The sequence below is a fragment of the Schistocerca serialis genome, chromosome 2 (assembly GCF_023864345.2).
Source record: "Schistocerca serialis cubense isolate TAMUIC-IGC-003099 chromosome 2, iqSchSeri2.2, whole genome shotgun sequence".
NCBI lineage: Eukaryota > Metazoa > Arthropoda > Insecta > Orthoptera > Acrididae > Schistocerca > Schistocerca serialis.
In genome coordinates, this window is record NC_064639.1 from 1059475794 (window position 1) to 1059496331 (window position 20538).

The window sequence follows — 20538 nt, forward strand, 5'->3', positions numbered from 1 at the left end:
ACATCAATAATAATTTTGTCTGATTTCTATATTACAAAAACGAAAAATAATTAAAGTTTCAATATGAAAATGTGAGTTCCTAACTGAATGTAGGTTCCTAAGTGTCGGTTTTGACTTTTTTTAGCAATTCTTGTTTATCTCTGAAACTATGATAGTTATAAAACTGAAATTTGGATATAATCTTCTCCTGAATGTCAAAAGGTCAAAAGGTAGGGTACCGATTTTGAAAATGATTGAATAATATTTAATATCATTTATTTAGGTTCTTATAGGTGGTGAATCTACGCGTCCAATAAGAGACGTTGGACCCACGGCAGGTAGTGACAGATGCGCGTGTCTCCCAGTTAGGCCGACGGATGTCAGCGCCCGAAGTTACATGCAGCTAGCTATCCTTAAACAAACGTTCGCTCGGAACAAACTTGCGACGCTACGCACTTGCCGTGTATTCCACGTGTGTCGCAGGCTGTTTAATTGATCAGCGTACTGTAAGCAGCAGAATGATCCGGTGTTCACATAGGTAACAAGCCTATATAGTGTTTGTGTATGACGAAGCTGATGGAAGTGGTCGAGAGGCAGCACGGCTATACCAAATCAAGTACCCTCATAGACACCAACCACATCACATAACATTTCAAGCCGTTTTTGGGCGTTTATGTGATAATGGGTCCTTTCAGACTACCGTGCAAGGAGGCGGCAGACTTCGAGTACACCAGATGTGGAGGACCATAAAATGTTCAAATGTGTGTGAAATCTTATGGGACTTAACTGCTAAGGTCATCAGTCCCTAAGCTCACACACTACGTAACCTAAACTACCCTAAGGACAAACACACACACCCATGCCCGAGGGAGGACTCGAATCTCCGCCGGGACCAGCCGGAGAACCAGGTTCTGAAGAGTTGTGATAGTAACCCGAGTACAAGCTCCAGGCAAATGGTCCGCCGACATGGTGTAAGTCGAAGTACAATTATGTATATCCTGCATGACAACCGCGTGCACTGCATCTTATGAGGGCACTTCGAACATCTGTTGTGACGTGGATCTGATGTAGTCAAGAATCTGCCACTGCAGTTTGTCGGTTTTATTAATGTTCACTCTGTATAAAACAAATACTGATTAGTACAGAGTTAAATTGAAAATTTCGATAGATGACATTGGCCTTCAGACGTTCCTTGCTGGTAGACCAATTATAATATTGCCGTCGCCACACACTTTGGAAAGGCTAGGTACTGCATTCCCCAGCGAGACGAATTGCTGTGCGGTGGCATATAATTTTTATTACAGCTGTTTTAAAAAAAATTAATATATGCTCTATCACCCACGTAGAGTTTAATTCTGACGCCTAGCGGCAGTTCCTTCACGTCGACCTAGCCTTATTACTCAGACGAGGGGACCGTCACTAATGATAGCAGTAAGTACTGTGCTCATTGGGAAATGGACTGTGCCCTCTTGGGACCTGTGCTTGTTTGATGGCTCTGTAAATTTATAGAACATGTTTCAGTTAGTGTCGTTCACTACCATCGTTTAAAGCAGTTGTCTTCCTCACTGCTCATGGTATTTTCCAGTAGAACAATTTCCAAATGGGCTCCACTGTTCTCCAGAGCATGAGGATGAACTGAAGAGATTATTTTCAACGTGATGTGTCTAAAGCTCAGACTAATATTACGTCATGTATCTTTAGCTCAGACTAATATTACGTTTAAAATTACAAAACGTTGTTAAGACGTTTTTCCATCTTGCTACTTCTTCCTTTTTTTTTCTTTTTGTCGGGGCGGAGATTATCCTGTTCAAAGCTGTATCAGACAGTCAGTGTTGTGTGTAAAGTGAAGTATCTCTTTTTTGCGTTGTATTTCTAAACTGTCGCGTTTCTAAACAGCCAATAGAAACACTTCATGCTGATACGTGAGATCTCGAGCTCTCGCAAAGAATATTATTCTGATTTACTTGCAATATATAACCACACAACGTTAAAAAGTGGTAAAAGATAATAATTCCTTGCAGCTACTGTGTAGCCACGTGGAAGAAACCTTAAGCAGAAAAGACTTGATGCTGTAAATCAACTTTTAAATAACTGATCCACACTGTGCTAACTCGTTTATGAAATTTAAAAGCTTTTCTCCGTATTTTCAGCCTATTTTAAATACTATTTTTCCTAAATTCAATAATTTAATTAATGTTTGGGGTGATGTAAATGATATTTGACTTTTTACGGTAAAAACATAAAAATTGTACTTATTTCTGTAGATAATGTCAGTGATTTTGCTGCAAACTCAGTTATTTTCAGTCCCAAAGTGCATTATCGATCACAGTCTAACGACCAGAAGTTTTCTGTTTGTTAAGTCTACATTTAGAACGTAAAAATGGAGTTATGTGACAAAAATTTCACTTCAAGAAGGAAAACTAAGTACGTTATGTAAAATTTGCATTTCATGCGTTTTTGTTTCTTGGGAAAAAGCTCTCTGGAAACACACTTTTCAGATATAGTTAATGCCTCACGTCTAGGAGGATTGTCTGACGAGAATTCAGAACTCATTACTGATTTCCTTTTGTTTACAGGAACAGATGACTGCGCATTTTCTTGTACCATCCATCTCAAGAAGCTACTCTGCTTCTATTTAGTTGTCTTTGAGAAGGAACAGCTCTGACTTGTGTGTAATACTTCTTTCCAGATCTACTCTACCGGCAGACCGTGAACGTGAACAATGGGCCAGTAGACGTAGAAATAGTGGACGTGTCTGGAGAGTCGGTACGTAAAGCGTTGCCTCAGCATGCAGTACACACACGTTGCCAGACGCACGTGTACGGTGATTTCATGTTGCATTCATTATTTGACATTGTGCTGTACATATAAATTTTTGTTTTTTACCTCTCCATATCCGCAAGCTTAGATCAACAGTGCCTCAGTAACACAGCCGTATACATTCTTCCATTGCTTCAGATTGAAGAGTGGTCAGTAGGACCCGTTTCATATTTTTTCAGCGCAACTTGTTCCTTAACGTGCTGACAGCGATGGCTTTCTTGTATGTATCTTCGCTGCCACATCCAAATATAGCTTCTGGCAAAGGAGAGTGCGTCTGAATTCATATATATATTTTCCCTTTTTTTGGGGCGGGGGGAGAAGAGACCAAACTACGACGCTATCGGTCTCATCGGATTAGGGAAGGACGGGGAAGGAAGTCGTCCGTGCCCTTTCATAGGAACCATCCAGGCATTTGCCTGGAGCGATTTAGGGAAATCACGGAAAACCTAAATCAGGATGGCCGGACGCGGGATTGAACCGTCGTCCTCCCGAATCCGAGTCCACTGTGCGAACCACTGCGCCACCTCGCTCGGTTCTATTTTCCCCGCGTGTGTATGTGTGTGTTTGCATGCATGTGTATGTGTTGTTTGTGTGTGTGTGTGTGTGTGTGTGTGTGTGTGTGTGTGTGTATGTGTGCTGTATGTGAGTATGTGTTTGAGAAAGAGAGTAGATGGGAGGATATGAGTAATTTGAAATCTGCTCTAGCCTTTTCAGAGACCTTGACAGAGTCGTAGCTTTGTAGTGCCAACCTAACCTTTAGATAGCTTGTGCCAAAACCAAAGCTGCTGTTCAGTAGAAGGGGGGTCGGTAGTCTCGTTTCACGAGGCACAAGTGCCTAGTTGGCAACGTGTCTTCTCCCCCGCCACTGGCGCGAGGCGAACGCATTATCGCACAAATATGTCATGCATTGTTCGTCGGGGCTTTGTCATTCGAACGCTTCTGTGCGCATTACCCTACCATCATGGACAAAGCACTTGGTTACATTAGTTCGACTTTAGTGTGCGGTTAATTTGGTACAGTTCCTTTTTAAGAATAACGCAAAGATTTTGGGAGGTCTGTTTATTCTAAATTTTCCTCGGGTATACTCATACGTTTCAAGAATTTCAGTCTGTGTTACTCCCTCTTGAGAGCACGACCGCTATGCTTGCAGGAGTGTGCTGTTTTTGGTCGGATGAAAGCGCTCGATATTACTTGCAAAGCCTTTTCATGTTCTTAGTATTCGCGTATTGCTTTCTATTTGTTAGATTTTCCTATTTTCAATGTGGTTTCCTTCGTGAATATTTGACTGAGTACTAACCATAAGCTAACAACATCCTGCAGCATGGATAACCCTTTAGCTCATGTCTGAGTAAGTCAGATGGATATGTACATCTGTCCAAAATTTCTGCTTGTTAATATTTATTTCTTTGTGCAGTTGATAATTAAAAGAAGTAAGTACAAAAATGTTCAACGAGAGACAGAAATACAGCAATATAAATCCCGTAGGAGTGAAACAAATAAGAAGTGCAGTGCGGCCAAGGCGAAATCAGTGCAGCAAAGATGTGAAGGAATCAAAAGAGAAACGAGCGTCGGGAGGACTGACTCAGCATATCGAAAAGGAAGTTAAAAGCAAGGGTGGTAACATTAAGAGTGCAATGGAAATCCCACCGTTAAACGCAGAGAAGTGAGAGCGGGTAGGGGGAAACAGTACATTAAGGCCTCTATGAGGGTCAGTACTTCCTTGATGGCGTGATGCAAGCAGAAACAGGAGTCGACTGGGAAGAGATAGGGGATCCAGTATTAGTCAGAATTTACAAGAGCTTTAGACGGCTTAACATCAACTAAGGCAGAGGGGTGGATGACATTCGATGAGAATTTCTAAAATCATTGGGTGAAGTGGCAACAAAACGATTATTCGCGTTGGTGTGTTGAATGTATGAGATTGGCGATGTACCATGTGACTTTCGGTTAAGCATCATCCATACAATTCCGAAGATAGCAAGGGAAGGTAAGTGCGAAACCCATCCCACAATCAACTAAACGGCTCATGCATCCAAGCTGCAGACAAGAATAATATGCAGAAGAAAGCAAAAGAAATTTGAGGCTCAGTCTGCCATTAGGAAAGTTGAAGGTACCACAGAGGCAGTTCTGACTTTGCGCTTGATAATGGGAGCAATTGATAGTCGGAGCGGACAACTACTTTGCGGGCCTGGAGGAAACTCATTTTCGAGATGGCATCAAGGCACTGGAACATCGTTGGGACAAGTGTAGGAATCTACAAGGAGACTACATTAAAATATAAAAAAAAGTTTCAGTGAAGTAAGTACATTTTTTTCTATTCCGTTCCGAGAACTTTTTAAACCGCCCTCTTAATATCAAAACTGGAGTCCAACAAGTAGATGAATTTAAGGAATTCTGTTACCTTGGAAGCAAAATAACCGATGACGCACAAAGCAAGGAAGACATAACAAGCAGATCAACTTAGGAAAAGAGAGAATTTGCGGCCAAGAGACTTCTGCTGATATCAAACGTAGGACTTAATTTGACGAAGAAATTTCTGAAAATGTATATTCCGGGCACGCATTGTATGGTAGTGAATCACTGATAGTGGGAAAGCCAGAAGAGAGTCGACGGGTTTGCGATCTGGTGTTACAGAAGGATGTTGAAAATTACGTGAACTAATAAAACAAGGAATTACGGGGTTCTTCGCATAATTGACGAAGAAAGGAACGTATGGAAAACACTGATAAGACTAAGGGATAGAATAATAGATGTTTTAAATCATCAGGAAATAATCTCTATTGCACTAGAGGCCGCTGTAGAGAGTAGAAACTGTAGGGGAAGACAGAGATTGGAATATATCCAACAAATAATTGACGACGGAGGGTGTAAGGTTTTTTTCTTCTTTTTTTTTAATTTCGAGTTGAGCCTCTATGGACTGAGTGGTAACAGTTATTTTACTCCCTAGGTCTTGTTCTTGTTCCAGCTTTCACTTCCTGCCAATATCTTCTGAGCCCACCAAGAAGTGCCTGTTTATGTTCTTCGGACAAAGGTCCTCTCGGTCTTTTGGACGTTTATGTCATTTTAAAACCTTGGTAGTTGTTCACCAATCTTCTTAATTTGTTCCTGTCAAAAATTTCTCTCTCTGAGATACCAATCTGCCTAAGATCTTTTTCACATTCTTCGAACCATCTCGGTCTTGTTTTCTTAGATTGGATGAAAAATCCATATTCTTTATCTTAGTCAGTCACCGTCCATCCTCATGAGACGGCCGTAAAATAACAATCGTCTCTTCTTAATGGATGCTGTGATAGGTTCTATCTTGCTGTACAAGTCCTCATTTGCTCTCATTCGCCATTGTCCCGCAACCCATCTATTACCTAGGATTTTACTTAATGTCCTACGCTCTCGCTTTTCTAGCCGCTCAGCTTGACCTTGTCTACGCATGGTCAAAGCCTTGGACGCATATAAGCCCTCAGGTTTTACAACTGTATTATAATGTCGGAACTTGGACCCTACAGTCATAGACTTTTTGCTATAGGTATTCTTTGTCAGTTGGTATGCCTGGTCTAACTTCCTCATCCTGACATTAACTGCTTCTTCTTCTAATCCATTCTCTTGTATGACTTCACCGAGATACCTGAAATACTTAACTCGTCCGATTTTCCCCAGATTGCTGATCATCCATTCAGTTCCATCACAGATGCTCGTCAGATATTTTGTCTTTTGATTAGAGACCTAGAGTCCAACTTTTTCAGCAATTTCTGACAGCCTATTGATATTGTTGACCGCTGACTCTATGTTGTTAGCGAAAATGGCCAGGTCATCCGCAAAGGCCAAGCAGTCAATGTACACCCCTTTGTTCTTAGGAACAAGTGCGAACCGCTCTTCATTTGTTTCTTCTTGGGCTAACAACTTTCTCCACTTTCGAATGAATGACGTTTTCCAAGACGCAGTTGAAAAGGAGCGGGGATAGTCCATCTCCTTGTCTTACACCCATTCTAATTGTAAAGGGTTCTGAAATCTCACCCATAATTTTTATTTTTGACGCTGTGTTGGTGATAGTTTTTTTGTTCATCTTTCTTGATGTATCATCTACCCCAAATTCTTCCGAAATATTCATTAATGCCTCTGGAAAAAAATCCTTTGCGGGTCGAGTCAGACGAGTGAGAAGAATGATAACTCCAATGGTCGACTCCATTAGTTCAATCTCTCCTGTCATTCTCCAGCACGCTCTAAGGCTTGGCGAGTATTTAGTCAGCTAGATTAGAACGGTTACGGCCTTGCATGTATTATTATACGAATTATTTGCACTTGCACGTCCACAGAACGGGCTGTGTTTAATTATTTTTCATATCTTTATTTTATACGAGCGATCACGATATAATAGTATTTTTACAAGTTTTTGCGTATGACTACACCTTGTGAAATGTTTCCATTTTCAATGTTAATCAATAAATTAATTTAATGATCAGCAGACTTTGAGATGCGTAATTGTAGCCCAGCATTACATAACCGCTTGCCCATCAAGTCAGTCTGAAACTTCTAGGATGGTGGACATGGTGCACTTGAGTGAAATATGACAATGAGATACGGACGTAAAAGGTCAAAATAAATTCAAAGAGCACAGGGTCAACTTCCAAACTGATACTGCTTTTTTGTTTAGGTCACTGATTATTTCATGTCATGTCGCAGGTGTATTTATAAACAGATGCGAATTACTTAGATGCATCAGATACTGAAAGTGTTTATTAATATAATCCTAATTCCCTTCTATAAGATTCTACTAACTTGTATTTCATATTTTATAATCTTTTGTGTAATCTTTATTCGTATGCTCCCAGCTGCCTACATTCTATATCGCAATGGAATTTAAGCATTGCTCCCATGGTTGCAGAAAGTAATAATAAATTGAATTAGTCAGCCTTCTTACAAGAATTTTTAAATACATTGGAAAACGAGGCCCACACTTCACATTTATAGGCCGGCTCATTGAAATCACTACTCTAATGGCGTATAAATATACCTCCGATACCTCCGGAGCCTAGGGCACAAGAAGCTAAAGTGCAACTGTTGACTACAAAACATAATTTCCACATTCAAATATTATGCATTTCAAAACACTAGACAGTGACCAAACAACTCTGCAACAGAACATTATTCAGCAGTTTAAGCAACACGCAATAAACGCGTAAACATGCACATACACATACATACATACACACACGTGCGCACGCATACACACACACACACACACACACACACACACACACACGCACACACAAAATGAAAATACAACTGAATAAATTCAAACTTCTAGGCCAGCAACTGTAAACAAAACAGACAAATGAATGCTAATTGTCCCTCTGCAACGTAGAATGTATAATAAAATATGCATATGAGCTTGCAGTGAAATTACAGTCACAGTTCACCAATGAGTACAAGGAAACAAAAGCAAAAGCTTTTACAAATATACAAGGTATAGACTCGACCCGAACGTCTCTCGAAGTGCTTCGTTTGCCTTTTCAGTACGCAATTGTTTATTATTGTGCTGGTAACCAACACTTTTGAAATAATGGAATGCTAGCCTGGTATTGACAGGTACTCTTTTATCAAATTCAAGTAAATTTCCTGTTTAGTTTTTCTAATATTAGTAACAGAATTCTATCATTTTGGCGCACTGCTTCCGAAAACAGCAGCCAATCGCGGAGAAGACAGACCGCCTTTCTCGCGATACATACACCGAATAAAACATCTGTCACCGGTATCTCACACCGCATTACGTCATCTTTCCACTGCTGCCTTCTCAACTGCTCTAAGAAGAGCTTCGTCCAGCTGAATATGACGGCTGCAAAGGCAGAAATATTACAACAGATATTGCCTTAACATGCCTGTATTACGAATAACAGTCTGTATTAATGTGTACTTGTCTCTGATTTCGTTAGACAGCGACAGAACACACACAATGAACGAAAAGATAAGGTTTACCTCACATGCGTAATCTAAACAGAAAATCTGAAGTCAACATATTCCAATCTACATAAAATTTTATAAGTATACGAGGGTTGGAACTTTAATGGTGACAACTATTTGTTTACAGCTCGTACAAAATAGATACGTGTTTCAAAGTTTTCCTGGCCTTCAAAGTAGTCACCAGCATTGTGTATAACCCGTTATTAGCGACGTGGAAGTAGTAGGATACTCTTAGCAGTGCCAGTTGTGTTGACAGTTCGAGAGGCAAGGTCTATCTCCCGACGAATTTGTAGCAGTTCTGAAGCGAATGCCGTGAAGTGGTTCCTTCAGTTTAGAAATCGAGTTGAACTCATGAGGGCTTAATTCAGGGGAGTGAAAACTTTGAAACACGTATCTATTTTTTACGAGCTGTAAATAAATAGTTGCCACTATGAAAGCTCCAACCCTGGTATATTTCACAATCTGTAAAAGGAAAATCGAGTGAAGATGCCACAAATGTAATGAAACCTGTTCGGGCAATAAAACAAAACTGTGTTCTTAGAAGAAGGCGGACACGTATAATTCATTATTTTTCTGTGAATATTTCTGCTGTTTGTCTCTGTTTTGTACTGTATTCCAGTACTTACCCAAGTAGAAAAGATGCTCCATGGGGCAAATGATATGATTGATTCTTTATTAATTCATGGTTATTTTACAGTCTGTTAAGTAAGAGTGTGATCGACATTACACACAGATGGTAAAAGATAGCGCCTTAGTTCTTGTACAGTCCAACAGAGGGAACCTTTGCCCTTCATGCTATATCCATGAAGCACGAGCTTACTTTGAATTTTTGAATGAGATACACACGAAAATGCATGAGTTTATTGTAAGTGCAGCATTTGTCAAAGATGTTTGATGCCGACTGCCAAACGTTGGGTCATCCACAAAAATGAAGATGGGTACTGCAGGAGGGCAATGATCTGAAGCACCGCAACAGGCTTTGCAGCTACTGGAGAAAGGAGAATGGTGGCACAATAAAGGCTCCTTTGAAGAAAAAAAATTGTTTACTACCACTACTAGGCTAATTACTGTTTAGCTCTACAGGACCTTTATACAGAAATGTTTCCCACACCACCTTGTATTGTCTTTCTTTGTGTGTGAGTAACACTATGTTCACTGTTGTGGGTAAGTACATACAGCGTACACAGGGAGATGTGTGAAACTGATAGCGATTACACGCTTCCACTGTTGTAGAAATCTGCTCCAGATGCTGCAGATACCGTGTTGAAAGTGGTAACCAAAGTACGGAGAAATATTCTTCGGGGCTCTGTTGCATAACAATCAGAAATGTCCAGGTACAATTGTGGATTTGAATGATCCATGAAGTGACTTCTTTTCCGAAGAAAGCATCGAACTATTTCACTAGAACTGAACGCTCCAGTCGGAACTGTTCTCAAGCTGGTATTTATTATTAAATCACAATATAAGTATACGCTGGTTGTAGAATAATACGTACCTTCTTGAAATGAACAATATTTTATTGTTCTATTAACTGATTTCCTTCCATATACACATATATTTCACAATGTGAATCAAAATCTCGCAATGGCGTCGATTTTTTACATCACAAGAATGACTCTCTCTTGTAAAATTACTCTTAACAAGAACAAAAGCTCTATAAGTCTATATCCTAAGAATAATTATGTAAGCGCTGACCGCCACAGAGTAATAAACGATATCTTTGTCTCTCTCTCTCTCACACTGTCACAGCAAGTTACACTGCATGATACATCATAGCACGTACTGGTTTGGAAGTCACAATCGCCTGACGTTAGTTCTATTGCAAATGTACGGCCTTACATCAAAAAGAAATTTCAAGGAAAAAAGGTATTCACTTTGAAATAGCTGTCAACGCAAATTCGGCACATGAATACGCGGGTAGCCGCGTGGTCTCAGGCGCCTTGTCGCGGTTCGTGCGGCTTCCCCCGACGGATGTTTGAGTCCTCCCTCGGGCATGGGTCTGTGTCTTGTCCATAGTGTAAGTTATTTTTAGTTCTATTATGTAGTGTGTAGGCTTAGGGACCGATGACCTCAGCATTTTGGTCCCATAAGACCTTACCGCAAATTTCCAATTTTCCATGAATATCTACATCTACATCTACATCTACATGCATACTCTGCAATCCACCATACGGTGCGTGTTGGAGGGTACCTCGTACCACAACTAGCATCTTCTCTCCCTGTTCCCCTCCCAAACAGAACGAGGGAGAAATGACTGCCTTTATGCCTCTGTACGAGCCGAAATCTCTGTTATCTTATCTCTGTGGTCTTTCCGCGAAATATAAGTTGGCGGTAGTAAAATTGTGCTGCAGTCAGCCTCAAATGCTAGTTCTCTAAATTTCCTCAGCAGCGATTCACGAAAAGAACGCCTCTTTTCCTCTAGAGACTCCCACCCGAGTTCCTGAAGCATTTCCGTAACACTCGCGTGATGATCAAACCTACCAGTAACAAATCTAGCAGCCCGCCTGTGAATTGCTTCTATGTCCTCCCTCAATCCGACCTAATGGGGATCCCAAACGCTCGAGCAGTACTCGTCGTATTAGTGTTTTATAAGCGGTCTTCTTTACAGATGAACCACATCTTCCCAAAATTATACCAACGAACCGAAGACGACTATCTGCCTTCCCCACAACTGCCATTACATGCTTGTCCCTCTTCATATCGCTCTGCAATGTTACGCCCAAATATTTAATCGTCGTGACTGTGTCAAGCGCTACACTACTAATGGAGAATTCAAACATTACGGGATTCTTTTTCCTATTCATCTGCATTAATTTACATTTATCTATATTTAGAGTTAGCTACCATTCTTTACACCAATCGCCGGCCGAAGTGGCCGTGCGGTTAAAGGCGCTGTAGTCTGGAACCGCAAGACCGCTACGGTCGCAGGTTCGAATCCTGCCTCGGGCATGGATGTTTGTGATGTCCTTAGGTTAGTTAGGTTTAACTAGTTCTAAGTTCTAGGGGACTAATGACCTCAGCAGTTGAGTCCCATAGTGCTCAGAGCCGTTTGAACCAACCATTTACACCAATCACAAATCCTGTCCAAGTCATCTTGTATCCTCCTACAGTCACTCAACGACGACACCTTCCCGTACACCACAGCATCATCTGCAAACAGCCGCACATTGCTATCCACCCAATCCAAAAGACCATTTATGTAGATAGAAAACAACAGCGGACCTACCACACTTCCCTGGGGCACTCCAGATGATACCCTCACCTCCGATGAACACGCGTAAAACTTGGTTTCAAGCATTCCCCGGAGTTATCAAACAGCTATCGAAGCTGCAGGTGACTGGATGTAATTGCACCTTCCTTTTGTTAATGTATGAGGTTTGTATATGTTTTAGTTTCTTGTCGAATACTTTTTTTTTACTGATTAACCTGACAACGATCTTACTTAACAGACTATGTGTATCACTTTCTTTCGCAATGTTGTCGTGAGTTCAAGGACAAGGTACATTCTCTTACCCGTTGTCACCGTTGCGTCCCGGGTTGCCTACACTACTAATGGCCACGTGTTGCTCCAGAACGAGAGGCCGCTGCCCGCGGAGCAGGTGGAGTGGTCGGACGCGTGCGTGCTCGTCTACTCCATCACGGACCGACGCTCCTTCGACTACAGCCAGCAGGTGCTGCAGCAGCTGAGCCAGGCGGCCAAGCCCACCGCCCTGCTCGCCAACAAGGCAGACCTCGACCACCTCAGGCAGGTGAGCCGCTTTCACTTTGCCCACTTTGGGTGGACAAAACGCTGAAACAACCGCACCATCGATGTTTCTACCGTCTTTGTAGCAGTCCTCTTCAGGATAACTCTCCGCTAGATCCGCGGTTGATCTGCAATATATGCAGATTTATTTCAGTTGTTATGTGGCTACTGACATCAAATTATGGGCTTCCAGCCATCTTTTCATAGGAATCTTCATTTCAAACTGTGCAGTGACATCCGGGAATTTTACTTTAGTAGTCACCTGGCAACCGAAATAAGACAGTATGAAGACGACCACTGCTAAGGCGGTCGAAATGTCATTGGCAAAGGTGTTTTAGTGTTTTATGGTGATGCAGCCTTACACCGAATATAGTGTTATTCGAACTGACACAGTCCTTGAAATCCTATGAACTTGTATCACCATAATTCCTTCATATACACTCCTGGAAACTGAACTAAGAACACCGTGAATTTATTGTCCCAGGAAGGTGAAACTTTATTGACACATTCCTGGGGTCAGATACATCACATGATCACACTGACAGAACCACAGGCACATAGACACAGGCAACAGAGCATGCACAATGTCGGCACTAGTACAGTGTATATCCACCTTTCGCAGCAATGCCGGCTGCTATTCTCCCATGGAGACGATCGTAGAGATGCTGGATGTAGTCCTGTGGAACGGCTTGCCATGCCATTTCCACCTGGCGCCTCAGTTGGACCAGCGTTCGTGCTGGACGTGCAGACCGCGTGAGACGACGCTTCATCCAGTCCCAAACATGCTCAACGGGGGACAGATCCGGGGATCTTGCTGGCCAGGGTAGTTGACTTACACCTTCTAGAGCACGTTGGGTGGCACGGGATACATGCGGACGTGCATTGTCCTGTTGGAACAGCAAGTTCCCTTGCCGGTCTAGGAATGGTAGAACGATGGGTTCGATGACGGTTTGGATGTACCGTGCACTATTCAGTGTCCCCTCGACGATCACCAGTGGTGTACGGCCAGTGTAGGAGATCGCTCCCCACACCATGATGCCGGGTGTTGGCCCTGCGTGCCTCGGTCGTATGCAGTCCTGATTGTGGCGCTCACCTGCACGGCGCCAAACACGCATACGACCATCATTGGCACCAAGGCAGAAGCGACTCTCATCGCTGAAGACGACACGTCTCCATTCGTCCCTCCATTCACGCCTGTCGCGACACCACTGGAGGCGGGCTGCACGATGTTGGGGCGTGAGCGGAAGACGGCCTAACGGTGTGCGGGACCGTAGCCCAGCTTCATGGAGACGGTTGCGAATGGTCCTCGCCGATACCCCAGGAGCAACAGTGTCCCTAATTTGCTGGGAAGTGGCGGTGCGGTCCCCTACGGCACTGCGTAGGATCCTACGGTCTTGGCGTGCATCCGTGCGTCGCTGCGGTCCGGTCCCAGGTCGACGGGCACGTGCACCTTCCGCCGGCCACTGGCGACAACATCGATGTACTGTGGAGACCTCACGCCCCACGTGTTGAGCAGTTCGGCGGTACGTCCACCCGGCCTCCCGCATGCCCACTATACGCCCTCGCTCAAAGTCCGTCAACTGCACATACGGTTCACGTCCACGATGTCGCGGCATGCTACCAGTGTTAAAGACTGCGATGGAGCTCCGTATGCCACGGCAAACTGGCTGACACTGACGGCGGCGGTGCACAAATGCTGCGCAGCTAGCGCCATTCGACGGCCAACACCGCGGTTCCTGGTGTGTCCGCTGTGCCGTGCGTGTGATCATTGCTTGTACAGCCCTCTCGCAGTGTCCGGAGCAAGTATGGTGGGTCTGACACACCGGTGTCAATGTGTTCTTTTTTCCATTTCCAGGAGTGTAGTTATTAAACATGGATGTGTGCACATTCTTGAATATGAGAGTGTGGGTGGGTGCTTGAGTGGAATCCATGAAATTTGCAGCAGAAAATTGCAGCGAAATGCAGGAAGATCTGCAGCGGATAGGCACTTGGTGCATGGAGTGGCAACTGACCCTTAACATAGACAAATGTAATGTACTGCGAATACATAGAAAGAATGATCCTTTATTGTATGATTATATGATAGCGGCACAAACACTGGTAGCAGTTACTTCTGTAAAATATCTGGGAGTATGCGTGCGGAACGATTTGAAGTGGAATGATCATATAAAAATAATTGTTGGTAAGGCGGGTGCCTGGTTGAGATTCATTGGGAGAGTCCTTAGAATATGTAGTCCATCAACAAAGGAGGTGGCTCACAAAACACTCGTTTGACCTATACTTGAGTATTGCTCATCAGTACGGGATCCGTACAGGGTCGGGTTGACAGAGGAGATCCAAAGAAGAGCGGCGCGTTTCGTGACAGGGTTATCTGGTAAGCGTGATAGCGTTACGGAGATGTTTAGCAAACTCAAGTGGCAGACTCTGCAAGAGAGGCGCTCTGCATCGCGGTTTAGCATGCTGTCCAGGTTTCGAGAGGTACGTTTCTGGATGAGGTATCGAATATATTGCTTCCTCTTACTTATACCTCCAGAGGAGATCAAGAATGTAAAATTAGAGAGATTCGAGCGCGCACGGAGGCTTTCTGGCAGTCGTTCTTCCTGTGAACCATACGCGATTGGAACAGGAAAGGGAGGTAATGACAGTGGCACGTAAAGTGCTCTCCACCACACACCGTTGGGTGGTTTGCGGAGTATAAATGTATATGTAGAAATACTTCTGACAGAGACATGGCTCAAACCAAGTATTACCACAAGTTTGACAAATCTTGACAGCTACGTCATTTTAACACGTGACAGATGTAGTAGTGGTGGAGGGAGTGCACATGTCTGTTTTCTCACTTGAGACAATTACTGAAGGGTAAGACACACCTATGAGTTCTTTTTGCGCGGAAAGGAAAACTAGTGACATGTAAGCGAGCTCTGGAGAAACAGGAGCAATCCTGACAAATACAGGCTGATTCAACTGCCGCAACCAGTCGGTTTTACACAACCCGCAATAACTTCGAAAACCATGCACAAGATTTCCAAATTCTCACGCTCGCAATGTGTAAACTATAATGGAACGCCAAAGAAACTGGTATAGGCATGCATATTAAAATACAGAGATATGTAAACAGGCAGAATACGGCGCTGCGGCCCGCATCTCGTGGTCGTGCGGTAGCGTTCTCGCTTCCCACGCCTGGGTTCCCGGGTTCGATTCCCGGCGGGGTCAGGGATTTTCTCTGCCTCGTGATGGCTGGGTGTTGTGTGGTGTCCTTAGGTTAGTTAGGTTTAAGTAGTTCTAAGTTCTAGGGGACTGATGACCTAAGATGTTAAGTCCTATAGTGCTCAGAGCCATTTTTGAACGGCGCTGCGGTCGGCAACGTCTGTATAAGACAAGATGTGTCTGGTGCATTTATTAGATCAGTTACTGGTGCTACAATGGCAGATTATCAAGATTTAAATGACTTTGAATGTGGTTTTATATACGGCGCACGAGCGATGGGACACAGCATCCCCGAGGTAGCGATCAAGCGGAGATTTTCCCATGCGACCATTTCACGAGTGCACCGTGAATATCAGGAATCCGGTAAAACATCAAATCTCTGACATTGCTGCAGCCGGAAAAAGATCCTGGAAGAACGAGACCAACGACGACTGAAGAGAATCGTTCAACGTGACAGAAGTGCGTGAATTGCTGGGCCATCGACAAGTGTCAGCGTGCGAACCATTCAACGAAACATCATCGATTTTGACTTTCGGAACCGAAGGCCCACTCGTGTACCCTTGATGACTGCACGACACAAAGCTTTACGTCCCGTCTGGACCCGTTAACACCGATATTGGACTGTTCATGACCAGAAACATGTTGCCTGGCCCGACGAGTCTCATTTCAAATAGTACCGAGGGGATGGACGTGTACAGGTGTGGAGACAACCTCATGGGGAAATGCTCAAGCTGGTGGAGGCTCTGTAACGGTGTGGGGCGTGTTCAGTTAGAGTGATATGGGACCCCTGATACGTCTAGATACGACTCTGACAGGTAACACGTACGTAAGCATCCAGTCTGATCACCTGCATCCGTTGATGTCCATTGTGCTTTCCGACGGACTTCAGCAATTACAGCAGGACAATGCGACACCCCACACGTTCAGAATTACTACAGGGTGGCTCCAGGAACACTCTTCTTAGATTGAACACTTCCGCTGGCCACCTAACTCCCCAGACATGAACATTATTGAGCATACCTGGGATGCCTTGCAACGTGCTGTTTAGAAGAGATCTCCACTCCATCGTGAAGATCCTACGGATCTGTGGACAGCCATTAAGGATTCTTGGCGTCACTTCCCTCTAGCACTACTTCAGACATAAGTCGAGTCCATGCCACGTCGTATTGTGGTACTTCCGCGTCCTGGCGGGCGCCCTATACGATATTAGGCAAGTGTATCAGTTTCTTTGGCTCTTCAGTGTATAAGTCCTACATAAAAAATGAGCAGGACATTTTTGTAGAAAATTTAATGTAGTTAAATTTTGTATCGGGATACGTTTTCGCTGGAGTCCACAGTTCGATAGTTATCCAAGAAAAACACATTTGAAGGTCACTTTAGTACGTTTTTCATGAATAATTCGAAAACTACGGCCTCTAACGTAAACGTATCCCACATCTAAAATGTTCTGTTCACTTTTTTTTCTATAGGACTAATAGTTTGCGTGTAGCGAGCGAAACAATATGCAAATCTTGCATGTGATATTTGAAGGTGTTGTGGATTGCATAAAACCCATCGGTAGGACAGCTAAAGCATCCTGTATTCAACTTTATATCTCTCCCATAACGTTGGGGCTGGAATGCACGAAGGGGTGATTCTTGAATGCTTTTTATAACTTCAAAGTGCAGCATGAAAAACTTCAATGAACAGCATAGTTCTATACAGCACAAATGAAACACCGGGTGGAGTCCTTAAAGTAATGCCTATCAGGAGATTTGAAATCGGTTGGCAATTCATTGTTCGTGATGGAAGATGAAGAACGTAAAGCTGAGATACATAAGTCTCAATGAAAATGTTTTTCCTGTATTGTTAATGGTTGTTCTAGTAGACTAGCTCGTTCGGCAAGTCCCGGCAGAGGTTCGAGTCCTCCCTCGGGCATGGGTGTGTGTGTTTGTCCTTAGGATAATTTAGGTTAAGTAGTGTGTAGGCTTAGGGACTGATGACCATAGCAGTTAGGTCCCATAAGATTTCACAAACACTTGAACATTTGAACTAGCTAGTTGCTGTTTGCCATACAACACACAGGTTGAACTGGTAGCATTGTCGTATTCTTTTATCATGAGGGCTGTGCTACATAATTTGTAAATTACTTACGAATTGATTGTCAATACGATGTTCTCCGGCTATTTCTACGTTCACTAGTCGATTACTGGTATATTTTCAAAATTTAGTTTTATTAGCTTCTGACGAAAAATGGCCTTTATGGTCGAAAGCTTGTCGTTTGCAATCAATTCGGCTTAACAGGGGAATCAAGAATATTTTATCTACGAATTCTATCGATATCTGCTTAACATTTTTATTGAAGAAACAGAGGGTGTTCCAGTCCGATTTCACGATATTGTGTCTTGTATATGCATGAAAATAGACGATTGCGACGGATTTTAATTTATGCATCGAAACTAAAAGCTTGTCTTGGCATTAGTTGTTGTCTGCAGATTGTTGTTGCTTTGACGGAGGCTTCGTCTGGAGCTAGTTCGCCTAATTTTGTTGTGGATATTATCTCTTCCATAATGTAGGACATTAGAGAGTTTTTACCTTTGAATTACATCGCCGCATTGGGATTTTTCATTTCGTTAAGGTACTGTTTATAAAGTGATTTGTCGGAGAAATTCTAAGTAAGTTTTGATAATAAATATACCAAACTACACGTTTTTACAGAAGCTCCATAAATTCACTTATTTTTTTACTTCAAGTTTTCTTCTGTTAGCTTTAAATGAGAGTCTTCAACAGACATACAGTTTAAATAGCGGCAACATCTTCTGCTATACATTTTGAAAAAGATGGACGTCGCTGTTCAGTGTTATAGCCATACAGTACGAGGGACGTTCAGTAAGTAATGTAACACATTTTTTTCCTGAAAGCAGGTTGGTTTTATTCAGGATTCCAATACCCCATATTATTTTCCTCTCTTTTGGTTACAAAACCTCGTTTTCAACATCTCCGTTCAATGCGACCGCCTTACGCCGCCTTACGTAGAGAACCTCTATTCCCTCATGGTACCGCTCTATTGGTCAAAGTCGGAGCCAACGACTTTCTGCAACAATAACCTCCCCATCGTCCACTTTCTGATTCCCGCGGAATGCGTCCTTCATTGGGGCAAACGGATATCGGAAGAAGCGATATCTGGGCTATAGTGGGGGTGGGGGGGTGGGGGGCTGGGGGGTGGAGGGGGTGGGTTAGGAAGAACAGTAAAAAGAAATTCTGCAAGCTTCTCTCAGGCTGCAGACTTGTCAAAGGCATTGCACTGCCATTGAGAAAGAGAAGTTCGTTTCAATTTTTGTGTCTACGAACACGCTAAAGTCGTTTATTCAACATCCTGCGGATAGTTCAGTGGACTTCAGAGTTCACTGTGGCACCATGATCGAGGACATCAAACAGATTAACCCATTTCGAATCCCAGAAGACCGTTGCTATAACTTTACTGGCTGAAGGTGTGACTCTGAATTTTTTCTTCGGAAGAGAGATGGTGTGATGCCACTCCAAGGATTGCCGTTTTGTTTCCGGTTCGAAGTGATGAACTCACGTTTCATCGCCTGTGACGATGTTCGACAAGAACTTGTCACGATCAGCCTCGTAAAGCGCCAGCAATTTCGCACAGATGGTTCTTCACGGCTGTTTATGATCCTCTGTTAGGCGGTGAGGAAACCACCTGGCACACAACTGTGAGTAACCCAATTAGTGGACGATTGTGTCAGCACTTCCAACAGACATCCAATTGTACAGCGAGATCTTTGATTGTGGTCACTTCGAATAAGAGTGTCCGCACGTTCCAACATTGCAGGAGTCATAGCTACGTGTGAACGGTCGGCACATGGGTGATAAGTTTGTTGCGACCTTGTAGCAGTGATGACATACGCCTCGTCCAACGACTTACCGTTCCTTTGCTCACTGCCTGGTTTCCATTGACAATCTGCAAGCGCGTATGAATAACCGGAGTGCTCTGGTTTTCCGCCAAAAGAAAGTCAATGACTGCTCTTTTTTGCTTGGAACGCACCTCAGTTACAACAGCCCTTTTGAAAGCTACGATACTGCCGCCACCCATCCTTCAGGGCTGAAACGGGGATATTCCACGATGACCCCACAACAAATTCCACATATGTCAAGCGAAATTGGTGAAAAAGACATAAAGACATGTTGCATTACTTATTGTACGCTCCTCGTAATAAAATTCACTGTTGCTGTTCTGGCTGTTATCCATTTGCGAGTAGAGTACAGGGAAAATTTTGTGCTTCAGAGTATGTCACTAATTTTCAAAAATATTTGAAGTTGTTGGCATCATTCGCATAAATAATTTTGTGGCGGCGTTCGTAGCGACAAACAATTCGCTGTAGAAACGGCTTACGAAGTCACCGCCACACTTTTAATAGCGGGCCGACCGGTCCGCTGGAACAGTGAACAGAAAGATGAAAACCCAAACACTCTGATTAAATAAAAGTCGGTACTTATCTTTATTAACGAAGATACAGAAACACAGTAGTGAACTCCGTGTCTACAGAAATCTGTCTAGTTCGAGTCGGAGCGGCTAGGTCAGCGTCGGCTGACGACAAACAACAACTCTGCTGCGATGAACACACAACTGACTAGCAAGTACACAATTCGGTGGCGAGTATACAACTGAGCGGCGAATACAGAACTGTCCTAGCGCTCGCGACTCCAGCGCTTAAGAACCCAGAAGCCAGCGGTGGCGCGCGCAGACTTGCGGCGATTTCCTGTCTCGCTGGCGCTGCTTATGCGGACGGCGTCCGGACTTTGATGCTGCCAACCTTTTGGCAGCGGGCTCGGGTGGCATTACTGGC

General features: G+C 43.5%; 1 protein-coding gene across 1 annotated transcript in view; it reads left to right on the top strand.

Annotated features, from left to right (window-relative positions):
- The window catches only part of LOC126456623 (ras-related and estrogen-regulated growth inhibitor-like), a 165138-nt gene that overhangs the window by 114370 nt on the left and 30230 nt on the right, over positions 1-20538 (top strand). Inside the window, exons 4-5 of the mRNA XM_050092367.1 lie at positions 2669-2745; positions 12324-12500. Of these exons, the coding sequence (XP_049948324.1) occupies positions 2669-2745; positions 12324-12500 (254 nt within the window). The remainder of the gene's footprint in view (positions 1-2668; positions 2746-12323; positions 12501-20538) is intronic.